This window comes from Rattus norvegicus, chromosome 4, assembly GCF_036323735.1.
Source record: "Rattus norvegicus strain BN/NHsdMcwi chromosome 4, GRCr8, whole genome shotgun sequence".
In the NCBI taxonomy this organism is placed as follows: domain Eukaryota; kingdom Metazoa; phylum Chordata; class Mammalia; order Rodentia; family Muridae; genus Rattus; species Rattus norvegicus.
Genome location: NC_086022.1, coordinates 103,355,075 through 103,367,505, shown reverse-complemented (window position 1 = coordinate 103,367,505; position 12,431 = coordinate 103,355,075). Strand labels below are relative to the sequence as shown.

The 12,431-nt window shown below is 39.3% G+C and overlaps 1 gene segment (V, D, J or C); it reads left to right on the top strand.

Moving 5' to 3' along the window:
• Positions 1–10,850: 10,850 nt before the first annotated feature.
• Positions 10,851–11,653, top strand: Igkvl5 (immunoglobulin kappa variable like 5). The segment is given in 2 exon segments: positions 10,851–11,002; positions 11,241–11,653. Coding segments are annotated over 2 exon segments (447 nt in total).
• Positions 11,654–12,431: the final 778 nt, after the last annotated feature.

The window sequence follows — 12,431 nt, the reverse complement described above, 5'->3', positions numbered from 1 at the left end:
GGAAAAAAATACCACATGTTCATTTCATTAGATGATGAGAAGTATTTGACAAAATTCAACAGCACTTCTTGATAAAAGTTTTGGGAAGATCAGGAATTCAAGATCATACTTAAACATAGTAAAAGCAATATACAGCAATCCAGTAGCCAACATCAAACTAAATGTAGGAAAGTTGAAGCAGCCCTACTAAAATCAAGAATTAGAAAAGTCAGCCCACTTTCTGCCTAACTATTCAATGTAGTGCTTGAAGTCTAAGCCAGAACAATTAGACAACTAAAAGAGGTCAAATGGATACAAATTGGAAAGGAAGAAATCAAAATATCACTATTTGCAGATGATATGATAGTATAATTAAGCGACCTTTAAAATTCCACCAGAGAAATCCTATAGCTGATAAACAACTACAGCAAAGTTTCTGCATATTAAATTAGCTCGAACAAAACAGTAACCTTCATCTACTCAAAGGATAAACAGGCTGAGAAAGAATTTAGGGAAATGACACCTTTTACAATACTTATACTTATAAAGAATATAAAATACCTTGGTATGACTCTAACCAAGCAAGTGAAATATCTGTATGACAAGAATTTTAAGTTTCTGAAGAATGAAATAGAAGAAGGTCTCAGAAGATGGAAAGTTCTCCCATGCTCATGAATTGGCAGGGTTATTACAGTAAAAATGGCTCAACACCATCTCCATCGAAATTCCAACACTCTTCTTTATAGAGTTAGCAATAACAATTTGCAAATTCATTTGGCATAACAAAAAACCCAGGATAAGAAAAACTATTCTCAACAATAAAAAACTTAAGGGAGAATCACTATCCCTGATGCAAGATGTATTACAGTGTAATCATGATGAAAACTGCATGGTATTGGCACAGACAGGTATGTATATCAATGGAATAGAATTGAAGACCCAGAAATTATCCTACAGACTTATTGTCATTTGATTTTTGACAAAACAGTTAAAATCATCCAATGGAAAAAAATTCATAGGAGGAGATATGGAGACAAAATTGGAGCAGGGACTGAAGGAATGGGCATTCAGAGCCTGCTCCACCTGGGGATCCAGCCCATATACATACAGCACTGAACCCAGTCAATATTGCTGATGCCAAGACTTGCATGCTAATGGGAGCCTGATAGAGCTGTCTCCTGAAAGGCTCTGCCAGAGCATGAGTAATACAGAGGCAAATGTTGGCAGTCAAGTATTGAACTGAGATCGAGGTCTACAATGGAGGAATTTGAGAAAGGATTGAAGGAGCCGAAGGAGTTTGCAACCCCATAAGAACAACAATTTCAACCAACTGAACCACTATCCAAAGAGTACACATGTACAGACCCATGGGTCCAGCTGCATATGTAGCAGAGGATGACCTCATTGGGCACCAAAGGGAGGAGAAGCCCTTTGTCCTATAAAAGCTAGTACCAACCCAGTGTAGGGGAATATCTCAGCAGGGAGATAGGAAGAGGTGGTGGCTGTTGAGGGGAAAAGGAATAACATTTGAAATATAAATAAAAATATCCAAATAAAAAAGAGAAATGCAGGGTTAGGTATAAAAAAAAGAAAAAAATGTCAGCATTTTCAACAAATGGTCACTTTTCAACATGTGATCAGCATGTAGAAGAATGCAAATTTATGCATCTCCTTGTAAAAGCTCAAGTCAAAGATCTCATGAACCCAGATACACTGCAACTAATAGAAGAGAAAGTGGGTAAGATCCTTTAACACATAGGCACATGGGAAAATTCCTTGAACAGAAAACCAATGGTTTATGCTAAAATCAACAATGGACTAAGGAAAGTCATAAAATTACAAAGCTTCTATAAGGCAAAGGACACTGTCATAGGCCAAAACAGCCAGCAACAGATTGGGAAAAGATCTTTACCAATCCTACATCCAATAGATGGCTTAAATCCAATGTTTACAAAGAAAACAAGAAGTTAGACTCCAACGAATCAAAGAACCCTATTAAAAATGGGGTACAGAACTAAATAAAAAGCATTCAACTGAGGAATATTGAATAGCAGTGAAGCACCTAAAGAAATGTTCAACATCCTTAGTCATCAGGGAAATGCAAATCAAAGCAACCCTGTGATTCCACCTCACAGCAGTCAGAATGACTAAGATCAAAAACTCAGCTGACAGCAGATGCTGGCAAGGATTTGGAGAAAGAGGAACACTCCTCTGCAGACTGGTACAAGAATTCTGGAAATTAGTCTGGAGGTTCCTCAGAAAATTGCAGATAGTGCTACCTGAAGACCCAGCTGTAACACTCCTGGGCATATAGCCTGAAGTTGCTCCAGAATTTAACAAGGGCACATGTTCTACTATGTTCATAGTAGCCTTATGTATAATAGTCAGAAGCTGGAAAAATACTATATGCCCTTCTCTTCAACAGAAGAATCAATACAGAAAATGTGGTACACATATGCAATGTAGTACTAACTAATCAGTTATTAAAAACAATGACTCCATGACATTCTTAGTCAGATGGATTGAACTAGAAAATATCATCCTGAGTGTGGTAGTCCAGTCACAAAAGAATACACATGGTACACACTCACTGATAACTGGATATTAGCTCAAAAGCTTGGAATACCCATGGTACAATTCACAGATCACATGAAGCTCAAGAAGAAGGAAGACCAAAATATGAATGCATCAGTCATTCATAGAAGGGAGAACAGAATACTCATCAAAGGAAATACAGGGACAATGAGTGGAGCAGAGACTGAAGGAAAGGTCACCCAGATACTGTCCAATCTGAGAATCTACCTTGTGTGCATTCACCAATCCCTGTCACTATTGCTGATGTCAAGAAGTGCTTGCTGACTGTAACCTTATATGGACATCTGAGAGGCTCTGCCAGAGCCTAACTGATACAGAGTAAGATGCTTGTAGCTAACTGTCAGACTGAGCATGAGGGACCCCAATGGAGGAATTAGAGAAAGGACTGAAGGAGCTGAAGTGGTTCGCAACCTCATAGGAAGAACACTATCAACCGACCCCCAACAGCTTCCAGTGACTAAATCACCCATGGCTACAGACTCATATGTACTAGAGGATGGCATTGTCTGGCATTATTAAAAGGAGAAGTCCTTGGTCTTGTGAAAGCTCTTTTCCCCAGTGTAGGGAAATGCCAGAGTGTTGAGGTGGGACTAGGTGCATGGGAGGGTATGGGGTTCTGGGAGGGGGGAACAGGAGAGTGTTTGAAATGTAAATATCCAATAAAAAATAGCTATTTACTAAGCATGGCATGGTGACATAACATGAGATTCTTGCACTCAGAGAGTAGGAGCAGGAGGAACAGTGAATTTGAATGTAGCCTAGTGTACATAGTGTGTAAACTATCTTTACAAAAGCCCCAATACACTAGCAGGGGAAGTTTCCTTTCAAGTTGGTGATCACGGGAATCCATCCAAATCTGAAAGCAATATAGGCTATTGATGTTGCCTCCTACCATTTGAAAGCATGAGCCTATTACTGAAGATGCTACATATTTCAGACAGAGGCCTTGGAAGAAGAAAACTTGAACCAACCTATAAGTCTCCCCAGGGACTAGTTCTTCCTATATTGCAAAGACACAAGGAAACTGCATAGAATAAAAAGCAATCATTAGTTCTACTCATCTGTAAAGCCTGTGAAACACAGCAATATCCAGCAGAGCAAGTTATCCTCAATGGGGCAAAAATAGCACTTATATTTTGTGGGCACCCAACAACTTTCTATTTGGGTGTAAGTCCCACTAAATAGAAAGAAACTTATGCATGGTATAAGTCCAACCTACTGATGGGACCATGGACTCTAGAAAAGGACCTATTATTATCAGTTTCTTAAGGCAAAATAATTTCAAATTGTATGCTAAATACTTACCCTATATCCACATTTATGGCCTGTCTTTCACACAGTATTAAAGAAAAGAAATGTCTTTTTTTTTTTGCAGTAGATAGAGACCATCAAAAAATCTGCATGAAGTCAAAATGTAAAGAATAACTGAATAATGGTGAGATTCCTGGCCCCAACTGACATCTCTTTAATGCATCCCATATGCTTAAACCTCAGTAAATATATTAGTCATGCATAAAATTTTCATATAAACAAACAAAAATCCTACATCATGAAAGCTGCATCAGGAAGATTGTAAGAACCCGACATACAAAATATGTGCTATAAGATGGGGTATTTTTATAGGGAATGAGCCACTGTTCTCAAGAAATCTTATTGGTACAATTGCCTAAATAAACAAGACCTAAATGATAACACAAAAAGTTAAAATACCAATGTAGATTTGAGAATCTCACAAGATCCTATTCCTAGAAAAAGACCTACAATAAGTTAATGGCTGATAAATACGGGAGAGTATGTTCCTGTGATAGGTTATTCATTCTCAATCAGTAACACCTAACCATATATGCATAAGAGAAACACTTAATGAACTTTAATTATGTATCAATATTAGACACATAAACAGATTCATATATACACCCAAAAGAATATTTATAAGATAATGATTTTGAGAGAAAATGAGGAGCATGGAAAGAGTTGGTGGTGTGGGGTATAATTTATAAATACAATATTTTGTATGAAATTACACAGAAATTAAAACACATAAAAACAAAATGGAAAACATTATCATTGGGTATGTATAATTGGGTGTGTATAAATTTGAAGTATCAAGCTGTTCTTATAATATTTTACATTGTTTACACAGTACAATTTTTTTTATTTTGCAATCCCCTACATCGCACCTCAAAGACCAAAGGGAAAGGATTGAATAAAATAGACTTTCAGACTTTTTTTTTTAATCTTTATTAACTTGAGTTTTCTTATTTACATTTCGATTGTTATTCCCTTTCCAGGTTGCCAACATCCCCCTAGCCCCTCTGCTCCCCTTCTATATTGGTGTTCCCCTCCCCACCCTCCCCCCATTACCGCCCTCCCCCCAACATTCACATTCACTGGGGGTTCAGTCTTGGCAGGACCAAGGGCTTCCCCTTCCACTGGTGCTCTTACTAGGCTACTCACTGCTACCTATGAGGTTGGAGCCCAGGGTCAGTCTATGTATAGTCTTTGGGTAGTAACTTAGTCCATGGAAGCTCTGGTTGGTTGGCATTGTTATTCATATGGGGTCTCTAGCCCCTTCAAGCTCTTCCAGTCCTTTCTTTGATTCCTTCAACAGCGGTCCCATTCTCAGTTCAGTGGTTTGCTGCTGGCATTCGTCTATGTATTTGCTGTATTCTGGCTGTGTCTCTCAGGAGAGATCTACATCCAGTTCCTGTCGGCCTGCACTTCTTTGCTTCATCCATCTTATCTAATTGGGAGGCTGTATAAGTATGGGCCACATGTGGGGCAGGCTCTGAATGGGTGTTCCTCCTGTCTCTGTTTTAAATTTTCCCTCCCTATTCCCTGCCAAGACTATTCTTGTTCCCCTTTTAAAGAAGGAGTGAAGCATTCACATTTTGGTCATCCCTCTTGAGTTTCATGTGTTCTATGCATCTAGGACAATTCCAGCATTTGGGCTAATAGCCACTTACCATGTGTGTTTTTCTGTGATTGGGTTACCTCACTCAGGATGATATTTTCCAGTTCCACCCATTTGCCTATGAATTTCATTGTTTTTGATAGTTGAGTAATATTGCATTGTGTAGATATACCACATTTTCTGTAACCATTCCTCTGTTGAAGGGCATCTGGGTTCTTTCTAGCTTCTGGCTATTATAAATAAGGCTACTATGAACATAGCGGAGCATGTGCCTTTGTTATATGTTGGGGCATCTTTTGGGTATATGCCCAAGAAAGCTATAGCTGGGTCCTCAGGTAGTTCAATGTCCAATTTTCTGAGAAACTTCCAGACAGATTTCCAAAATTCTTGTAACAGTCTTCAATCCCACCAACAATGGAGGAGTGTTCCTATTTCTCCACATCCTCACCAGCAGTTGCTGTCATCTGAGTTTTTGACCTTAGCCATTCTCACTGGTGTGAAGTGAAATCTCAGGGTTGTTTTCATTTGCATTTTCCTTATGACTAAAGATGTTGAACATTTTTTTTGTTTTTTTTTTCAGTTTTTTTTTATTTATTTAATACTTAATAATAATTCTTTGGTTTCCGGGCAAACATCCCACTCCCACCTCCCCTTCCTTATGGGTGTTCCCCTCCCAACCCTCCCCCCATTGCCGCCCTCCCCCCTACAGTCTAGTTCACTGGGGGTTCAGTCTTAGCAGGACCCAGGGCTTCCCCTTCCACTGGTGCTCTTACTAGGATATTCATTGCTACCTATGAGGTCAGAGTCCAGGGTCAGTCCATGTATAGTCTTTAGGTAGTGGCTTAGTCCCTGGAAGCTCTGGTTGCTTGGCATTGTTGTACATATGGGGTCTCGAGCCCCTTCAAGCTCTTCCAGTTCTTTCTCTGATTCCTTCAACGGGGGTCCTATTCTCAGTTCAGTGGTTTGCTGCTGGCATTCGCCTCTGTATTTGCTGTATTCTGGCTGTGTCTCTCAGGAGCAATCTACATCTGGCTCCTGTCGGTCTGCACTTCTTTGCTTCATCCATCTTGTCTAATTGGGTGGCTGTATATGTATGGGCCACATGTGGGGCAGGCTATGAATGGGAGTTCCTTCAGTCTCTGTTTTAATCTTTGCTTCTCTCTTCCCTGCCAAGGGTATTCTTGTTCCCCTTTTAGAGAAGGAGTGAAGCATTCACATTTTGATCATCTGTCTTGAGTTTCATTTGTTCTAGGCATCTAGGGTAATTCAAGCATTTGGGCTAATAGCCACTTATCAGTGAGTGCATACCATGTATGTCTTTCTGTGATTGGGTTAGCTCACTCAGGATGATATTTTCCAGTTCCAACCATTTGCCTACAAATTTCATAAAGCCGTTGTTTTTGATAGCTGAGTAATATTCCATTGTGTAGATGTACCACATTTTCTGTATCCATTCCTCTGTTGAAGGGCATCTGGGTTCTTTCCAGCTTCTGGCTATTATAAATAAGGCTGCGATGAACATAGTGGAGCACGTGTCTTTTTTATATGTTGGGGCATCTTTTGGGTATATGCCCAAGAGAGGTATAGCTGGATCCTCAGGCACTTCAATGTCCAATTTTCTGAGGATCCTCCAGACTGATTTCCAGAATGGTTTTACCAGTCTGCAATCCCACCAACAATGGAGGAGTGTTCCTCTTTCTCCACATCCTCGCCAGCATCTGTTGTCCCCTGAGTTTTTGATCTTAGCCATTCTCACTGGTGTGAGGTGAAATCTCAGGGTTGTTTTGATTTGCATTTCCCTTATGACTAAAGATGTTGAACATTTCTTTATGTGTTTCTCAGCCATTCGGCATTCCTCAGCTGTGAATTCTTTGTTTAGCTCTGAACCCCATTTTTTAATAGGGTTATTTGTCTCCCTGCGGTCTAACTTCTTGAGTTCTTTGTATATTTTGGATATAAGGCCTCTATCTGTTGTAGGATTGGTAAAGATCTTTTCCCAATTTGTTGGTTGCCGTTTTGTCCTAACCACAGTGTCCTTTGCCTTACAGAAGCTTTGCAAATTTTATGAGATCCAATTTGTCGATTTTTGATCTTAGAGCAAAGGCATTGGTGTTTTGTTCAGGAAAGTTTCTCCAGTGCCCATGTGTTCGAGATGCTTCCCCACTTTTTCTTCTATTAGTTTGAGTGTATCTGGTTTGATGTGGAGGTCCTTGATCCACTTGGCCTTAAGCTTTGTACAGGGTGATAAGCATGGATCGATCTGCATTCTTCTACATGTTGACCTCCAGTTGAACCAGCACCATTTGTTGAAAATGCTATCTTTTCTCCATTGGATGGTTTTGGTTCCTTTGTCAAAATCAAGTGACAATAGATATGTGGGTTCATTTCTGGGTTTCCAATTGTATTCCACTGGTCTATCTGTCTGTCTCTGAAACAATACCATGTAAGTTTTATCACTATTGTTCTGTAATACTGCTTGAGTTCAGGGATAGTGATTCCCCCAGAAATACTTTTATTGTTGAGGATAGTTTTAGCTATCCTGGTTTTTTGTTATTCCAGATGAATTTGCAAATTATTCTGTCTAACTCTTTGAAGAATTTGATTGGTATTTTGATGGGGATTGCATTGAATCTGTAGATCGCTTTTGGTAAAATGGCCATTTTTACTATATTAATCCTGCCAATCCATGAGCATGGGAGATCTTTCCATATTCTGAGGTCTTCTTCAATTTCTTTCTTCAGAGGCTTGAAGTTCTTATTGTGCAAATTTTTACTTGCTTGGTTAAAGTCACACCGAGGTGTTTTATATTATTTGGGACTATTATGAAGGGTGTCTTTCCCTAATTTCTTTCTCAGCTTGTTTCTCTTTTGTGTAGAGGAAGGCTACTGATTCATTTGAGTTAATTTTATACCCAGTCACCTTGCTGAAGTTGTTTTTCAGCTTTAGTATTTCTCTGGTGGACCTTTTGGGATCACTTAAATATACTATCATATCATCTGCAAATAGTGGTATTTTGACTTCTTCTTTTCCAATCTGTATCCCCTTGATCTTCTTTTGTTGTCTGATTGCTCCAGTTAGAATTGAATAAGTAGGGAGAGAGTGGGCAGCCTTGTCTAGTCCCTGATTTTAGTGGGATTGCTTAAAGTTTCTCTCCATTTAGTTTAATGTTAGTGACTGGTTTGCTGTATATGGCTTTTACTTTTTTTAGGTATGGGCCTTGAATTCCTATTCTTTCCAGGACTTTTATCATGAAGAGGTGTTGAATTTTGTCAAATGCTTTCTCAGCATCTAATGAAATGATCATGTGGTTTTGCTCTTTCAGTTTGTTTATATAATGGATCACGTTGATGATTTTCCTTATATTAAACCATCCCTGCATGCCTGGGATGAAGCCTACTTGATCATGGTGGATGATTATTTTGATGTGCTTGTGGTTTCGGTTTGCCAGAATTTTATTGAGTATTTTTCCGTTGATATTCATAAGGGAAATTGGTCTGAAGTTCTCTTTCTTTGTTGGGTCTTTGTGTGGTTTAGGTATAAGAGTAATTATGGCTTCCTAGAAGGAATTCGGTAGCATTCCATCTGTTTCAATTTTGTCGAATAGTTTGGATAATATTGGTATGAGGTCTTCTGTGAAGGTCTGATAGAATTCTGCACTAAACACGTCTGGACATGGCCTTCTTTCGGTTGGGAGACCTTTAATGACTGCTTCAATTTATTAGGAGTTATGGGGTTGTTTAAACGGTTTGTCTGTTCCTGATTTAACTTCGGTACCTGGTATCTGTCTAGCAAATTGTCGATTTCCTGCAGATTTTTAAGTTTTTTGAATATAGGCTTTTGTAGTAGATCTGATAATTTTTTGAATATTCTCTAATTCTGTAGTTATGTTTCCCTTTTCATTTCTGATTTTGTTAATTTGGACACACTCTCTGTGTCCTCTCGTTAGTCTGGCTAAGGGTTTATCTATCTTGTTGATTTTCTCAAAGAACCAACTTTTGGTTCTGTTGATTCTTTCTATGGTCCTTTTTCTTTCTACTTAGTTGATTTCAGCTCTGAGTTTGATTATTTCCGTCCTTCTACTCCTCCTGTGTGTATTTTCTTCTTTTTGTTCTAGAGCTTTTAGGTATTCTGTCAAGCTGCTGACATATGCTGTCTCCTGTTTCTTTCTGCAGGCACTCAGAGCTATGAGTTTTCCTCTTAGCACAGCTTTCATTGTGTCCTATAAGTTTGGGTATGTTATATTTTCATTTTCATTAAATTCTAAGAAGTCTTTAATTTCTTTCTTTATTTCTTCCTTGACCAGTTTATCATTGAGTAGAGCATTGTTCAACTTCCATGTATATGTGGGCGTTCTTGCCTTATTGTTATTGAAGACCAGCTTTATCCCGTGGTGGTCTGATAGGACTCATGGGATTATTTCTATCTTTCTGTATCTGTTGAGGACTGTTTTATGACCAATTATATGGTCAATTTTGGAGAAAGTACCATGAGGAGCTGAGAAGAATGTATATCCTTTTGCTTTAGGATAGACTGTTCTATAAATATCTGTTAAGTCCATTTGGTTCATGGCTTCTCTTAGTCTGTCTATGTCTCTGTTTAATTTCTATTTCCATGACCTGTACATTGATGAGAGTGGGGTGTTGAAATCTTGTACTATTATTGTGTGACGTGCAATATGTGTTTTGAGTTTTACTAAGGTTTCTTTTATGTATGTAGGTGCCCTTGTATTTGGAGCATAGATATTTTGGATTGAGAGTTTATCTTGGTGTATTTTTCCTTTGATGAATATGAAGTGTCCTTCCTTATCTTTTTTGATGACTTTTATTAGAAAATTGATTTTATTTGATATTAGAATGGGTACTCCAGCTTGCTTCTTCCGACCATTTGCTTGGAAAATTAGTTTCCAGCCTTTCACTTTGAGGTAGTGTCTTTCTTTGTCTCTTAGGTGTGTTTCCTGTAGGCAACAGAATGCAGGGTCCTCATTGCATATCCAGTTTGTTAATCTATGTCTTTTTATTGGGGAGTTGAGACTGTTGATGTTGAGAGATATTAAGGAATATTGATTATTGCTTCCTCTTATAATCATATTTGTATGTGAGGTTATGTTTGTGTGCTTTTCTTCTCTTTGTTTTGTTGCCAAGACGATTAGTTTCTTGCTTTTTCTAGGGCATAGCTTGCCTCCTTATGTTGGTCTTTACCATTTATTATCCTTTGTAGGGCTGGATTTGTAGAAAGATATTGTGTAAATTTGGGTTTGTCATGGATTATCTTGAGATACATATGATACTCTAGTGAATTTTCTGCTGACACCAACTCCCTGTGGGTAAAACAGGAACAGGTGCCTTTCAGCAGCTGTACACACTCTGCTGAGTTTATTTGCATATGGTGTCATTATCCAACGGCCCGACTCCTTTAAGGGCACCTGTCAGGAGACTGAGAATCATCCTCTCTTCCAGCTTTCAAAGATGGAGACAGACAGACTCCTGCTATGGGTGCTGCTGCTCTGGGTTCCAGGTGAGTGTGCAGGGAAGTATTGGGAAGTGATTGTGGCCATCATGACTTTCCATTCCTCTGGGCTCTTAAACATTATAATTAGAGCATTTTTAATTTGTTTTAAGTTTCTCCATTCCCCTTGATTTTTTTGCTTCTCAGAGTGATATCCACAATTATTCTAATAATTTAAATTATAAAGTCCTCTGCTGGGAAGGTTTTCAAACATATATAACAATTGACTGTGCGTTTCTCATTCCAGGCTCCACTGGTGACACTGTGCTGACCCAGTCTCCTGCTTTGGCTGTGTCTCTAGGGCAGAGGGTCACCATCTCTTGTAGGGCCAGCAAAAGTGTCAGTACATATATGCACTGGTACCAACAGAAATCGGGACAGCAACCCAAACTCCTGATCTATAGTGCATCCAACCTAGAATCTGGAGTCCCTTCCAGGTTCAGTGGGAGTGGGTCTGGGACAGACTTTACCCTCACCATAGATCCTGTGGAGGCTGATGACATAGCAAACTATTACTGTCAGCAGAGTAATGAACTTCCTCCCACATTGCTCCAGGGCTGCACAAAAACCTCCTGGGTTTGCAGATCAGAAAGGCTCAGTCTTTCAGTTCTCTCTTACTTTCTAACATCTCAACAGAGAGCTTAAGCTTGTTTGAAAAAATTCTCAAATAGCAAAACAAGCTTTTATAAACAGATAGACATGTATGTTGCATCCTTTAAATGTTCGGTTTAATCATCATGAAACAAGCTTTTATAAACAGATAGACATGCATGTTGCATCCTTTAAACTTTAGGTTTAATCATCATAGAACAAAATTTAGACCTTTATGATTGCTTCTTAATTATTATTTATCACTCAAAATTTTTACTAACATTTATCTTATGATATTTTTCATGCCTTTCCCTTATCTCCTTGACCACACCACCGCCTATTCTCTCTACTCTCAGTATTCTAATTTTGACTTTCCTATCTCTTAAAAAAAAGTTTTGCGTGCACAGGAACCCCAGAGAAAGAGGGGCAGGCCCTTCTGTTGCTGCTCTCATGCAGAGCTGAAACCGAGCCCTGAGGAGCGACTTTAGGCCCAAGACCAGAGATAAGAACAACTTTTCTGCTCCAAGTGACCTGCCTGGTGGACTCAGGACAACAAAGGCAAAATTCCTCTGGGACTGGACATTTCTGGCTTCTAGCTGGCACCTGAATCTTGCTGATCCTGGCCCACAGCTCCCTGCTCCTAAACCCTGTGGGAGAGAGAACTCATCGCCCAGATGTGTGGTCACTTCTGAGACTGCAGGGCAGGAGAGAACACCACTTCAGCCAACCTTTGCCCACATCCCTGGCCCAAGAGGAAACTGTACAGGGCCTCTGGGAATAGGAAGATAGAGGCACTCAAGCTGAAGGAGTTCTGAGGTCCAGACTGCACCCACAACTGAAGGAACCC